Raw genomic sequence first — 16083 nt, 5'->3', positions numbered from 1 at the left:
TATGGAGGTGTGCAGAAGGAAGGAATTAAGGGTAACTCCTAGCAACTGGCCCACACGATGCTGTCCTGACTTGGAATCTAAGCAAGAGGGAGAATCCAGAGCTCTCCCTTAGAAATGCTCAACCCAGGATGCTTATCAGATATTCAAGTGAAGATATTCCATAAGCAGTCCAATATCTAAGGCAGCAGCTCTGGAGAGAGGTCCAGATTTTTGGATGTAGGGGTCACTGGCCTACAGATGTCACTAAAAGCTTAAAAGTTGAATGGAACAGTCTAGGGAAGAGCATGTTGAGTGAGAAAACTCACATCGAAGTCCTAGGTTGGGGGACCTTTAGAGGAGGAAAAGCCACAAGGGTAGAATGAGACGGAGTGGCCAGTGGGTAGGAGTATCAGGTCAGAGAAGCAGGGAGAGGAAGAGGAGAGGCCAAGTGTGTGAAATGATGCTCAGGACTAATGAGGTCATTGGTGACCTCCAGAGCAGGAGAACAGCTTCATTGTTGGGAGGATGTGTGGTTGGAAAGGGTTAAGAATGGGCACAGTCACTGCAGACAACTGTTGCCAGAGATGTCTGGGTGAAAGGGAGCTAATGTATGGAGCGGTAGATAGAGAGGATGTGGAACTGAGGTTTTGTTTTGCTTTAAAGAAAGGATAACTAACAGGATGTTTCCATGCTGGTGGGAAAGGTTCACGGAGAGGGTGGGATCACAGGAGCCCCATCCTTGGGTGGCAAGAGCCCTACACCTCACCTGCTGGCCTCTGGTTGCACATTCCAGCTCCCCTGCTGGATCTCATCACGTGATGCTCACACACTGGTGTCCTTTAGGGCCCCAAGTTCCGCTCTTCTCCCTCCTTGCCCTCCTCCTCCTCAGCTCTCCATGGCTACAAACATCCCTGCACCTTGGATCTCTGTCTTCCCTTTAAACCTCTCCTCAGTTACGCAGATACCAAGATTTCCACCGGGGGGGGGGCCCTGTCACCCACACTAACCCAGCGCTGGGCCCACCCCCACCTCTCTCCTACACCTGTGTTTTGAGCAAGAGAGGGCTTCCTGCCAAAGTCCTTCGGCCCCTTTACATGCTTCCGCCCAGCCTCGCACACTACCAGCCCAGCTGGCTAAGGGGAGCGAAACCAGGACAGCAACCTGGCTCACTCTGACTCTGAATCCATGCCTCCACTGCACACACCGCTACTGCTCTCAAAGGAAGTTCCTACAGCTACTTCATTTCCAAAACGAATCATAAAATCTTTATTTTAATTAGTCTACAGCTATTCACATTTAAGTCAGCAAGAGAAAGTATCACTTTACGATAATAAATATTAACATGAGAAAAAGTCTAGCAAAGTGCTTTATTTACAAGTTGTTGCTGGAAAAAATTCTTCAAACAAACCAGTGCAGTGAAAACACCTTAGAGCTAAGTATCAGTTTCTCAGATTCCTCATGGCAGCTTTATGGTTTCTGTATGTTCAGGCTTTCAAAGAGCCGCTACTTCACGATGACAGTAGCTCTTTGGTGTTTACTTTTATTTCCAAGTTTGTGATTTTTTTAAGAGGCTACTTTAGGGCTGTGAATTGTTTCACTGTCTTTTCACTCTCTCTTTTTAGTTCTTCAATATGGGCATCCAGGCGCTCTAGAATGTGATGAGACCTCAGTTCCTCCTCTTCCAAAAATCTTGTGGCTATTGAACCAAGAGGAGACAGAGGCAAGGGACACTGGAAGAGAAACACATTTTGACATTTACAAGTTGAATAGTATATTTCTAAGACAAACTATTTACAATACTTTCTAACTAGCAATATTAAAAGGTGATTTTTTAAAAAATGTTTTCCTCTGAAAGCATTGGTATATCCTTCTAATACTCCAGAAGAGACATACTTAATGCCTATTATTTCAAACTCGCTTTTAAAATCTGAATGTTACTTTCATTTTAAAGCATAGGAAATCCACCTATAATAAATTAGATACCAGTTAAAATCAATATTTTCCTTCCTCCAAGATTTGAGCCCACAGTCCCTTATCTGAAACTACTCGTTTCAGAATTTAGATTTTAGAAAAGTCACATGTACCATATTCAGTTGACCCTCATCTGCAGTAATTTTCTTTAAAGTCATCTCAAATACTGAATTAATGAATATTGAAACATTGCTCTTATGGGAAATACACACACACACACACACACACTTCACATAGATTATAATCCTAACTCCTAAAAACAACTCATCCCAGTAGATTCTATTTTCTGTATTTTACAAAAGAGAAAACAAGGTTCAGGGTGTTTAGTGACTTGCTGAGGCCACCCCACTAAAGAGTACCAGAGTTGGGGTTCAAACCCTGTTCAACCCCAGCATCCAAGCTTACTGCACTGTACTGCACTGCGTCCCACCCACTCCCCTGCCCCAGGGGCTCCGTCCTCTGGGTATCTCAGCTCAGCACAAGAGCCGAAACAAGAGGGCAAAGGGCCACCTTGACTGGAAACATGCAAGTCCAGTTGACTCAAATCTTGTGCAGCTCTACACATATTCACGAATGACTGTGGAAGTGCTTAGGAGTACGGCTTAGGGGTTACAAATAGTTTAGCAAGTAGACAAATTAGCAAATACAGAATTCATGACTCATGAGAGGCCTGAGGCAACATCCCATAATCAAACACATTGATGTTTCTGAAGTAAAATGCTCAGTGGGCTCAATAAAGTCTATACATATTATCACATCAGTTCAGTTCAGGCCAGGTCAGGTTTCAGTGCCAAATAAGTTCTGCTGACAAACTTAGGAAGAAAGTTAGTTGTCAGGACTTCTTTGGATTTCAGAATTACATACATTACACATATTTTGACACCTAAAAGAAAACCTTCCCATGGACTTGCTGGCCCATTAAAAAGTCAAAAATACTGAACTTTCACAGGTATAGGACCATGGGAGGGTGACGGGAATGAATGGCCACAGGTAAATGCTTCAGCACAAAAGGTGAAAAGGATGGTGGAGCAGAGTCCTCACAGCAGCTGCAGGAACAAGGGGCCGGCCCGTGTGGAAGGGCAGCCTCTGCCGCCAGGGCCACCACTGTGTGGCACCCAGTCCCTGTTCTAGACATATCAGATGCGACTCCTTCCTCCGCCTCTAGCCACCTCTTTCTCCTTCCCCATCGTCTATGACCCAGGACTATCTGGGCAGGCAGAGATATTCCTTGAACCAACCATTCCGATATAAAACTGGCCCTCTCTGAAAAAGGCAGGAAGGGAACTTCCAATTCGGGCTAAAATGAAATGAATACCTCTAACTTATATTTCCTAAGATGTATTTTGAAAAGCAGTCATGGTTGACAGAGTCTTCACAAGCAAAACCTTAAGACAGAAATAATTCAGCATAGCAAGGGTGCTTAAGAGAGAGAACCAGTAAGGAGGGGAAAAGGAAAAAAAACAAAAAAGCCAACAACTCCTCTGCCTTAAAATAACAAATAAAATCCAACTAAATAAACTTAATAACTTTAATCTGTAAAAAATGCAATAAAGTAAAGCACAATAAAATAAAATAAAATAAACTTAATAAACTGGTAAAATCAGAGTTTCCATACCGAAGATAAAAAGTCTTCTTGGTCATTTATGCTCTCAGAGATAGTGTCAGAAAAATTGGTTTCACTTGTATCTAGCACTGAAGGCAGAGAGTGAGTTCTGCACAGAAAGTTAGAAGGCAAAGAGATGGTGGAGCAGCAGGGGCTGCTCTGATGACTCAGGGGGCTGAGGCCCCTGGACACAGGCTCTGCGCTATCCAACGCTTGTCCTTGCGGAGAATGAAGACCCGCTTTGTCGTGCTCAGCCTTCATCCCATTATGCCTGTGCTGGCCATGGGCTGGCCTGGATGGCAGATTAGAAAATAAAACAGACAAATATTGTAGCAACTTTCCTCTTTTAAAACATACTTGTTGCAGGAAGTTCACTTAAAAACACAGGACCAAAAACAAAACAAAACAAAACAAAACAAAACAAAACAAAACAAAACAAAACAAAACACAGGACCACTCGAAGGAGAAGGCTGTAATTTACAAAATGAGCAACCCGCTCAGACAGGGTGTTCTTTCCATCACCTGCCCCAAATACCCAATCCCCCGGCCAGACCCCTGCCCCCACGCTCTTAATAATATAGCAAGGAAGACAAGCAAGCTGCCAGGGTAACCTAGTGTGGTTGGTGCTAGGATAGAGGGAAGCACTGTACACAGAGAAGGCCCTTATCTTCATCTGGGGGTGAGGTGGGAGTGGGGGCAAGGGTGTCAGCAAAGACTCCTGGTAGGAGACCGTGTAAGCCGTACTGTAAGAGCTGAAGCCAGGAGGTTTTTCACTGAATGCTGACTTCTTAGGTAACAGTCTATCATTAGTTGACCAAAAATACAAAAGAATCTTTTTCTAAAAAGCCAACTTCTACTTCCTTTGGGACAAGTGGGGTTGGAAAGGTGGGAGGCAGCATGACAAGGCTCAGGGGAGTGAGGCTGCATCTATACCCACACCCAGACGTTGGAATGGGAGACCTATATAAGCCCCTGCATTTTGTAACCTAACAGCTTTATCTGTGCACATGGTAGTTCAGAATTAAATATAGAGTCCTTTGACGAAGATCCAATTACTGTAAATCGGAAATTATTCTCAAAGAAATTATTCCCTTAAATAAACTATGAAGAAATTTTACTTGAACTCCGTATTCTTGAACTCAGGTATTCTGCTGTGTGTTGGTTTAAAGATTCTGTCATGGTTTTTTTTGCATATCTGAGTAGAAATCTCCAGCTGAGCTTTCGTATCCAACAAATCTTTTTGTAGTTGTTGATTTTCAGACACTAATTTATTTAATGCCTCAATATAATTCTCCTGGAGGTCTGCTAGTGACATCTCTTTTGCCTAATAAAAAAAGAATACTAGAGTCACTTAATTTATATAAGGATAACTTGTGATCTGTGATACTGCTGTTGGAAAATTACTTTTAGCTGTGACTAGTTAATCTACAGCTTTACTTAGGAAAAAGGAAAGATTTGGTTTTGGCTCCCTAAGAGAAAAAAGGTTCTGTTTCTTACAGTAAATGGGGTAGAAAATGAGGAGCACAATGGGCTTTCCTGAGGCACCAAGGAATATCCCAGGAGCTGGAGGAAGGCTGGCACGAGGACGGAAGAAAGCTACAAAAGAGAATCAAAAACAGCCATGGATGATTTTTCAAGAAAGAGAAGGTTGAGCTTAGTGAAGTAAGTCAGACAGAGAAATACAAACACTATATGTTATCACTTATATGTAGAATCTAAAAAATAAAACAAATGAAACAGAGACAGACTCACAGGTATAGAGAACAAACCAGTGAGGAAAGGGAAGGGGTAGGGACAAGATAGGTGTAGGGGATTAAGAGGTACAACTACTATGTATAAAATAAGTAAACTATAAGGATATATTGTACAGCACAGAGAATACAGATGTTATTTCATAATAACTTTAAATGGCATATAATGTATAAAAATACTGAATCATTGTTATACACTTTTATATACTATTGCAACTATACTCTACAATTACACAGTTAACACTTTAACTTAAAAAAAAACTACTGATTTAAAAAAAAAAGAAAGGGAAGGTTGAATAGCCCCGGAATACCTGTGGAAGAAAACCAAGAGACCTATTTCAAAGAAAGAAATCTGAACATAAAGTTCTGAAAAGGAATTCTGGCTGGCAGGGACAACTTTTAAATAAATAACTCTCTGGTCTTAAAGACTTTTACATAAGGTTGGCACCTATTGTGCTTTGTGAAATAAATTTGGACATAAGACAGTATTCAAGGATACGGAAGGAATTACTACTCCAATCTGGTCTGAATTCTGTGATTATAAATTTTATTGTTCTTCAATTCTAGGTGTTTCCTGGTAATATAGTACCTAAAAAAACAGGAGTCTGGACCATTTTTTCTAATGACAAAATATTTTCATTAGCATTCTGAAAAATTACAGTTATCTTCTTTGGAATTTAATACGATGTTTAGCTCGGTCTTTCCTGTAAAGAATTTTCTGAAAATAAGCTGGTAAATAGTAGTTTGACAAACAGAATTTACCTAACAAAAAAAATCTTAAAATACAACCGTTAAACTATCTGTACTAGTAGTGACAGACAATAAGTTACAAAATCTTTCAGCAAGTTGTTGATGAGATAAAATCTCAAAAAAAAAAATTTGCAGGACATAGAAGTTAAACTACAAACTACTGTCAATTTTTTTTTTTACTGTGGTAAATAATTTATCAGAGCTATTAGCTATAGCTTTCGTTATTAAGATAATTAGATAATTTTATTAAAAGTTATTTAGCCAAAATATTCACTTGTAAAAGTAATATCATCTTCCTAGATGGTAAGATGCAAAACGGCACTTTCTAATAATTGTTCTTAATACGTAAATCATGTTTACACTGTGTGTAACTTCAAAACCAAAGGAAGTTTAAACTGCTGACAGGGTTTAATGTCTGATGTCATTAAATATACTTTTTAAAGAAGATAATGTTTGCTTCTGCCAGGCAGGCATCTTTTAAATTTTTCTCAAATTTATTATTTTATTACCAACAATTACAGATAAATGAATGTGGAAGGTAATATAAAAAGTGCATAGCAAGCACACACCTGGCTGTGTAAAGAAAGGACACTATCACCACTGTTAGAGGTTTCAGGAGAAATTAAGCTGAACAGAATCTCTGGTCATGGTCTGGCTTACCCATCCCTGAGAGTTCCCAACTCTTAAATATGAACAGGTAATCACTGCACTAAGATGAGATTCTATCAATCAGGTATTGCCAAATCCTGAGCCTTTTGAAGATCCTGTGGTGCAAATCAGGTTGGTTCTTGGTTTTCTCTACCACTAGCTCAGTATTGGGTTTATCAGAGTGTATAAAGTCATTTTCCTTCATCCCTCCCTCCCTTCCTTCCATCTTCCCCTTTACAAAATGTTTAGTTGTTGTCTCCTCCCCCACATTTTCCATCCTTAGAGGTTTGTGCTTTAAAAAAGAGAATAATAATAACCCTTTCATTATAGTTTTAGAGGGATTTGGGGAGGGAGCAAGATTAGATGTGTATGTTCATCTGCCACCGTAAATTGACAGCAAAATACTTCCTAATGTAGAAAGTCATCAATAACCATTACTCTACAGATTAACATTTTTTTCAAAATTTTGCATATTGCAGACAACACTGAAATGACCGTTTTCATGCATTTGCTCCTCTGGGATGGGTTCTCTGGGAATGCAAACTGATATGACCTATCTGGAGAACAACTCAGCAATGATGATCAAAATCAGAAATGCACATGACTCAGGACTTTAAAGCCTGCATGTATTTACATATAGCTGAATGGATGTTGCTAAATTGGCCTCCAGAATAGCCATGTCAATTCACTTTCTCATTAACGGAGCACTGAAGAGCCTGTTGCTCTATATCCCTGCCACATTGGCTATATCAGTTTTAAAAAATCACTGTCAAGCCAATAAAAAGAATATTTATTTCTTTTGTTTTGATTATTAGAGGGCTGTAACTGCTTTTCTTCTTTACTGGATTTTTGCATTACTTCTATGAATTATCTATTTATGTCCTTTACCCATTTTTCTACTACATTCCAATCTTTTTATTATCTTCATAGGAAATCCTTAAATATTAATATTTTATATTAACCTTTTGTATGTTAATAGACTGTTTTCCTCTAGTCTATTAGTCTTTTTTTTTAATAAATTTATTTATTTATTTATTTATTTAATTTATTGGCTGTGCTGGGTCTTCGTTGCTGCACACAGGCTTTCTCTAGTTGCTGAGAGCGGGGGGCTACTCTTCATTGTGGTGTGCAGGCTCCTCTTTGTAGTGGCTTCTCTTGTTGTGCAGCACAGGCCCTAGGTGCGTGGGCTTCAACAATTGCGGCACATGGGCTCAGTAGTTGTGGCTCACGGACTCTAGAGCACAGGCTCAATAGTTGTGGCGCACGGGATTAGTTGCTCCGTGGCATGTGGAATCTTCCCAGGGCAGGGCTCGAACCCGTGTCCCCTGCATTGGCAGGCAGATTCTTTACCACTGTCCCACCTAGGAAGTTCTATTAGTCTTTTTTAATGGGGTCTTTTGTCATCCAGAAATTTTGTATTTTTATGTTGTAAAATTCCTTATGCTGTAAAATTCTTTATGGTTTCGTGATGCTATGAGAGTCTCACCCTCTCAAAAGATTATAAAAATGGTCCCCCGTATTTTCTTTTAGCTGAAATAAAGAATTCACATAGTTTTTTTGCACGTTCTCCCACCCTAGCCTCCGTAATCCATGAGTATGGAACTAAAACTACTTAGGAGCAAATAGGGGCACTGTGTAACCTTGAATCTTTGGAGGCACATTTCTCTGAAAATACAGAAAAAAAGAATTTCTACAACCTCTGGGCATCTGACCTACACCAAGAAAAGATGAGTCAGAACAGATGGGTCATTTTGCAAATTATAAAAACTTTATAACAAAATAGTTAAAAGAGTATCCACACAGTTCATAACTCTGTTAGCTAATCATGTTCTCTGGTTTCACAGGAGTTTATGTTTCTTATCCTTCCTACTAGATTACCCTCAGTCTTTCAAAGGCAAGAATCTTATCTTAATCCATCCTTGGGTCCATTACATTGTCTACTAAAATACTTCAAATATAGAAGATTCTAGAATATTTGATGAAATTAACTATATCTTACAGAAATATAATTAAAACCAAATTATTTAAAAGATATACTTTATAATGAAAAGATATTGTGAACATAATAATTACAGTAATAATATTAATAACAACAGCATCACACATTTATTGTGTACTTACTAAATTCCAGGCACTATGCTAAGCCCTTTATATACATTCTCCCTATTAAGAACACACACTGTACATGTATTTTATCACATACATAATATTTTTAAAATCCTCCAGTTGCTGGAGTGGAGAGTCATATTTGGCTCCCTCCCATCACTGTCTTGACTTCTTTAGAGAAAGCTTTTGCAGAAGGATCATTTCATAGTTTGATCTTAATTTCCTCTTTACAATATCAGTATTTGCAAAGTGATTTCTTTAAAGGCTTGGATAGGAGAAAAACTTAAGTTTCTATTTATGTACCTCATGTAAACCCAATTCCAACTTCATCACCATTTCAGAAAGATGACGATTTTCTAACTTGAGTGACTCCAGCTGACCCAAAATCTCCTGAGAAGGGAAAAGCAGAAAAAACAAATAAATGTAATAAATAAATCAAGTGCATTATATAAAATTTTTCCACATGTGATTTTCATTAGGTTCATTATATTCTTCACTCATATATTCAAATACTTTATAAAAAGTTTTTTGAAAAGGTGTTTCAACATTAATTCATATGCATGCAATTAGAACATTATTCTCAGATGAATCAGGGTACTGGTAACTCCCTAGCACTCTATGTCCAATGTCATGTGGACTGCATCCTTTCACAAGGTAGTAACTTATTTTCCTTAGCTTTTCTGCTTAACCATTCCTACTTGAAAACATTCCTTCCTTCCTTGCCTTCTTGCTTCCTTTACGAAAACTAACTGGTTTCCTTTTTTATTGCTACTGTTCTTTTTTAGCTCCATTCCAACACCTTTTTGCCCTAAATGAGTAGCTTCCTAAGTTTGGTGCAAGTCTCTCCTCTTCATACCCTATGCCTTCTCATTATAATATCTAAGTCTCTCAGTGTTTCAAACGCCAACTTCATGCAAAGACTTCCACAGCTAAGTCTTACCTTGATTTTAATCTTGAACTCCAGGCTTTCTGTGGAACTGACTACTAGATATTTCCATATGAAAGTCAAGCCGTTATCTCAAACCAGTGTCCCATCTGCCAGCTTCCCTATTTTGTGTACCTTCCATACAAACTCATTATCCTCCTCAAACCTGCTCCCTATCTTTTCTACATTTCACCAAAGGGTATCACTTTCTATTCAGTCGCCCAAGCCGGAATCCTGAGTGACATCTTCCGCTAACTCTGTCTAACTCACTCTCCCTGTCCAATCAAACACAAAGCCCAGTCGATTTTCTCTAGGAGGCATCCATTTCCCTCCGCCTCCCTAGCACAGTGCTCGGGCCACCATCTCACTTCTGTGACAGCATCCGAGTGGTCTCTTTGCCTCCTCACTTATTCCCCACACGACAACCACAAAGACCTTCTACTCCTGCTTAACCCATTCTCTACAGACCTCGAGATAACACAAAAACTCCTGTACAGGGCAGGCAGGCCCTTCAGGAGCTAGTCCCTGCTCTCCGGTCTCATCCCTTGCCACTCGCCCCCCCCGCCGAACTCTGGTCTGTCACAGCAAATGTGGCCCACCCTCACTATACACCCTACACACCATGGAAAGGGTCTCTTCACCCATCTCATCTACTCTCACCTCCCACCAAGCTTCACTAGACTGCTTGTTAACCAGCCTACCCTCAGCCGGAAGAAGAGGGCTAATAAACATTTACTGAATTACACAGTATGGAAATGGTACCTTTAATAAATTGAATCTTCAAAAACAAACTTCAAATAAAGAGAATTTTTGTTCAAGTTTCACCTTATGTTCTACTGCTTTTTCTTCTGCCTTCTGTATCTCTGCTTGGAGTCGCTTTTCCATGTCAGAGGAAGAACTTTTGGTGGAAGCAATGGTGATATCTCGCTGATGTAACTCTCTAGTTAGCTGGGAGATCTCCATTTTCATTCCTTCTAGTACAGAACTGTAACTCTGTTCAGCCTGTAAGATCTGCTCTTTCAACTACAAGGCAATAGAAAGCATTAAAAATTAGGAGAAAACATGTTAGATAGAAAAATATAATAAAGTAATTTTTACCTTACTTCAAGACATGAATTTTTCCCTGATTGAATCTGCAGAAAATTAGCAGTTTACCAAGTTGCATATCTGTACTGAAGGTCAGGTGGTTATATCCACAATTATTTATTAAATCTCAAAACAGGGAGAGATGGCTTACTCAAATGCTGAGAACCAGTATCAGAGTTGAAGCACACATTGTTTAGAGGACAACACCTGTGACCTTCATTCTTTTCCTAGTTGCAAATCTAAAAACTTTGTTTATATAGTTTTCTGGTCCACAGAAGACAACAGAAAGGCAAGAGGAAGAAATGGGCTAGAAGTAATCTCAAAGAAGTAATAAAAAACATGATTCAACAAACAGAACAGCCGGGGCCCACTAACAGAGACAAACTCCGCACACTTCAAATGCCAGTGAGGCTATAACTACCCACAGCAGAGAAGAGAACACGCACCCATCACCACCTTCAGTCAGTAAGAAAATATTCAGTGCCAGCTCACAGATCATGTTTATGTGTTCATGCAAGCAAGAAGGTGTGTATCTTTTAGAAAACTTTTCATCAAGACACATTTAAAATAAAGTTCTAGAGTTCAAAGGGGGCAGGCTTCAATTATCTTGAAAATACTTACACAGCATCCCTGAGGATGATACAGAAAGATGCTCTCCTAAGTGCCTTCCAGGTGCTGTCTACTCATGAGCATCAAATGGCCTCTGGATTACGGTTTTCTCTCATTAAAAATAATTCCTATAACCTCCCAACCCAGTCCACAGACACACAGGGCTTTGTGATCCCCGGCATGCGGACCTTTACCTTCTTAGTCTCAGCCCTGTACTCATTGTTGTGCGCTTCCATCCTCTTCAGTTCTTCATATTTTTCCATTAGCTCTTGGCTCAGTTGTTTACATGTTGCACTCACAGATTCCAAGCTGTATGACAAAAATAAGGTCACATATTTAAAACAGAATAAAGCCCCAAAAGCCACAAATTGAGTTACCTCACCTACCTTCTTGATGTCTAAGAAAAACCCTAAACATCACCTCCCACCCCAAGATTAAACTCATTTCCAATTTCCTTATCACTGCAGGCAGCTAAATCCAATTCATACTTCTGGAGATACTTTTGACTTCTGTGTTTACCTATATTCTTTCTCTCTGCTTAGAATATTACTGGTTACAAAATTCTGAAGATTATAGCAACTTAGGCAGTTTTTTTCTCTCTAGCTGTACAGGAGCTGCCATCATAATCTCAGTCTTCACCACACTTAATTACAATCCCATCCTACACACAGCTCCCAAAATAATCTTCTTTAAAGAGTTTCCAACTTGTCACCTTTACTTAAGAATCAATCTCTCATCAGAGATAAGAACCTCAGGGGCACCATACTCCTCATCTTACAGCTCATATCCACTAACAAAGTCTTTTTGCTTCTATATTGCTAGCTTTACTGTCTGCCATGGGCCATTTGCTAAGCCTGACTTCCTGCCTCTTCACACACCAGCCCCTTGACCGCACAGTAGCTTCCCCTCCCACCTGGCAATGGATAGTCAACGCCCTTTCAAGAATCGGATCGGCTTTTACCTGGATAGAGCCACCCTGATCCTCATTCCCCTAACCACTTTAAAAACAGTGTATTTTCAATTGTTAGGACTTGAATGTAGATATTTTCACTTTAAGTTGCTCTTGGGTCCTGTAATGTGCATATCATGTCTCTCAAACAACAAATTCTATGATTAAAATAACGTCTTTTAGCTCTTACCTCCCTCTAACCTTGCCTACCATACCCTTAGGCTTTGCATCATTTGGTTTCAGACTGTTCAATAAAGGCTTAATAACTCTCTACAAGGGTGAGTCAAAAATTATCCGCACGCTGGCTGTAGAATCTACATAAGTTTTAATATAACTGGAGTGCGGATAATTTTTGACTCACCCTTGTAGATTGTTTTGTCCACACAGCTAACTTACCAGATAAGCTATCATCCGAAAATACTGTCTCTGCAATACAACAACACAAAAACTATCACTTAAACTCCTCCAGTTCCTATTTCAGGGAATATTCTGTTCACACTGAACAATACAAATAAGCTGTCTAAAAAGGGTTCCTTTTTCTACTTGCCTTTTGATACAGAATAATAATTTTTAAAGTCATTGTTTTATACTGAATACTGGTATTTATATCCATCTGTTCCAACTTTATCTATTTCTAAAAATCCTAGAATGCTTATTTATTTGGTACTTAGTATGTGACTACAATGCTTCAAACACTGAGGTGGAAAGAGAAGAATCACAGATAATCTTGTCCTATCTACAGATGAGAACTTCGAGGCCTAAAGAGACTAAGTTGTCCCAGGTCACAACACAAGAGGCAGTGTGTCAGAAACAAGAGGCAAGACCACAGAGTCCACTGAGAGCGTAGCAAAACGTAAAAGATCACTAAAAAGTCAATCAATGAACAATGAGGATAAAAAATGTAAATATTAGTTCTAAAGTCAACAAGAATACTAAGCTTTAACTTATTTTATTCAATCTGAAGCGTGCACATACACCTCGGTAATGACAGCTAAGAATATCTAAGCACTCCAAGGTGAAAAAGAAACAAAGCAAAAACTCTGTGTGTGTATGCATGTATATTTAATATGTAAATAAAATATTCAGTGGTTTCCAAAAACAGAAATAAAAGATACATTACTTAAAGATAGGACAAAAAATTTATTACTATACTTAAAAGGGTAAAATGGCAATCTTTTGGTTGTCTGTTTGCCTAAAGGCTAACAATTTATACATTTTTATCTTCTACATGCATAAAATATTAGTGTACAAATGACCATGATTTACATTTAAAACAAAAATATCAAACTCTTCCCAATCAAAACGTTTGGCGGTGTGATACAGTTCACAGTATGGTGATACAAGTGAGCTGGGCATGGTATAGCATAAGTCAGGATTCAATCAACATGCAAGGAAATAGCAACAGCATTTCAGAACAGAAAGAAGGAGCACCATGTGTCCAGGGGGACCTCCCCAAGAGCAGCTCCAGTGAGGTGGCTGATAGAGGGGAAAGCCTGCCTAACCGAATGCCTTCTGCACAGGAGAAATGTAAAGAGGTACAGACAGTCAAAATAGACCCCTCTTTTGAAGAATTTGGTTTTGAAGGACAGCACAGAAATACAGAAGTAACTTGACAGGGACACAGAATTAAAGGAGGGTTTTCATTTTTTGCCCCATGATGAGGAATAGTAAAACATATTTTATACCAGTGGAAATGATTTAGCAGAGATTAAAAACTTGATAATGTAAAAAAGAAAAGAAAAAACTGTAGAAACAGTACTTAAGTGGAGTCTTAGGAGCACATGTCATCTATGGATTTGTTCCCTCTAACAGATTAAGGGCACAGGCAGATACAGCCTGACTGGTAGGCTCGGTGGTAAAAAGATTAAGAAGTTCTCCTTTAATTTAGATTAAAGTTCTCCTTTAATCTCGATGAAATAAGAAGTTAGGCCATTTATGAATGCTAGAGAAAAAAACATGTTTTCACTTGTATTAGCTTACTCTATCAATATGATGATTGAAAACAGTTTCTAACAATTTGAATGTTTCTGAAATGTATATAATTATCTACCTGCCTTCCAGATGAGTCACCTCTGCCTGCAGAAGTTCTTCACTAGCGTGGGTAAAATCCAGTCGGGAGAGCACGTTCTCTAAGTCCCCCTGCCCTTGAGAGGTATACCTCCTTTCTGCTTGAGACTCCTCTAGTGACCTATGGGAACACACAGGAGGACTGTTAAAGGCTTTTTATCTTTGCAAACAAAACAACACATAGCCCGTTCATATTTCCCAACTCTTTTTGGTAATGAAACTCTTCGGAACTCTTCAGTTTGTTTCCTGACTTATGAAAAAAACAGAGAGAGTAAACAGGCAGAGATGATGCTTCTAAAAAAGTGAGCAACAGTTTACTCCTTTCTCAACTGGGATTTGGCCTGTTTTTCAAGGGAAAAAGGCAAAATGACAAAAATTACCTTGTTGACACTTGATACCTTGATCAAAGAAACTGAAAAGTTATAGGAGAGTTCTGACAAGAACAGAAATGTGCCCCAAACTTAAGCCAAGCAAAAGGAGTAGAACTCCTTCTATTACTTTCCACTACAAACCTCATAGCAACAATTCATACATAGAAATAAAATTAATTTTAGAAATGTTTTAAAGGGCTATTTCAAAAGCTGGCTTATTGATGGTGTTGATGATAAGCAGCTACTAATCATGACCTATTCTACCAAAGAAGGGAGGCCTCCCAGGAGACACAGACCATAAGTCCTCTCACATTTGGAGTGTCAGCAAGGGTATGGATTGACAGAGGGGTTTCTAACTTTCTAAACATCAGAGTCTCTTGGTTAGGAGACCCAAACTGGAGACAGAAAAAACTAACCATACAATATTTTGTAATACTGTAAAAATTTACCTCAGAAATTAAAACAATAAGAAAACCCATAACATGATCAAACACAAAACTATGAATATGCAATGTTAAAAATGGTGTTTAATGCCAAACCACCCTGTGGCTAAGATTAATAATATTTAAGATTAAATATACCTTATAGTCTCTACTGTGTGTTGAGCATCAGTTGCCTTTAATTTTGCTTGTAGTTTCTCCTTTTGTATTCTTGCCTCACGGATGTAATTTTCTTGAGTCTGAAGAGCTGTCTTCAATTCTCTCTTTTCTTCTTGCAGAACCTGCAAAAATACTCAGAAAAAAGTCAGATGTTATTATAATTTTTCCATTTCATGAGAAAAGGAAGCCAGGGAGTCAAACTGTAAGTTATATAATAAGCGCAATATTAATAAGGCCTGTTTTAATATCTGATCTTGTCATTAATATCAGTAAATGATCTATCAGCTACAGAGGAGGGAAGAAACCATAGATTTTGGAACCTAGTTCTAGGTTAACTAGTTTCTCTTAAAACACACATATACACATTTCCTCAGTTATAGTATATTACAATTTAAAAACATACCTCTAACAGTTTTTCAGATTCCCTCAATTTTTCTTCTTTTTGCCGCTGCTCTTGCATAATAGTCACATTGGTTCCAACCAAGTCATTGACCCTCATGGTGAGGCGCTCTATTTCCAACTCATTGGCACAGATGGTGTCATTGGCCCGCTCCAGCTTACTGCTGAGGTGCTGAATTTCTGACTGGCTGGACAGCTCCACAGACTCTAATTTTTGTTTCCGATTGGCAAGCTGAGCCTAGAAACACACAAATTACCAATTGGTAAAAG

General features: G+C 38.9%; 1 protein-coding gene across 12 annotated transcripts in view; it reads right to left on the bottom strand.

The window, feature by feature from the left end:
• Positions 1 to 1220: 1220 nt before the first annotated feature.
• CEP63 (centrosomal protein 63) overlaps positions 1221 to 16083 on the bottom strand; it is a 66737-nt gene continuing 51874 nt past the window's right edge. For 9 of the 12 annotated variants that reach the window (XM_057738704.1, XM_057738706.1, XM_057738705.1 and 6 more), the window contains 9 exons: positions 15818 to 16051; positions 15397 to 15536; positions 14428 to 14565; positions 11623 to 11737; positions 10559 to 10756; positions 9112 to 9198; positions 4672 to 4877; positions 3566 to 3845; positions 1221 to 1709 (listed from right to left, as the gene is read on the bottom strand). In XM_057738704.1, coding sequence (XP_057594687.1) covers positions 1551 to 1709; positions 3566 to 3845; positions 4672 to 4877; positions 9112 to 9198; positions 10559 to 10756; positions 11623 to 11737; positions 14428 to 14565; positions 15397 to 15536; positions 15818 to 16051 — 1557 coding nt within the window. In that variant the 3' untranslated portion in view covers positions 1221 to 1550. Of the gene's footprint in view, positions 1710 to 3565; positions 3846 to 4671; positions 4878 to 9111; positions 9199 to 10558; positions 10757 to 11622; positions 11738 to 14427; positions 14566 to 15396; positions 15537 to 15817; positions 16052 to 16083 lie in introns of those variants that run through there. The other 3 variants (XM_057738707.1, XM_057738708.1, XM_057738709.1) reach the window with 3 other exon arrangements.

Source organism: Hippopotamus amphibius, chromosome 6, assembly GCF_030028045.1.
Source record: "Hippopotamus amphibius kiboko isolate mHipAmp2 chromosome 6, mHipAmp2.hap2, whole genome shotgun sequence".
Lineage (NCBI taxonomy): Eukaryota > Metazoa > Chordata > Mammalia > Artiodactyla > Hippopotamidae > Hippopotamus > Hippopotamus amphibius.
Note: the sequence above shows the minus strand (reverse complement) of the source record. Positions and strands in the feature narration are given on the sequence as shown.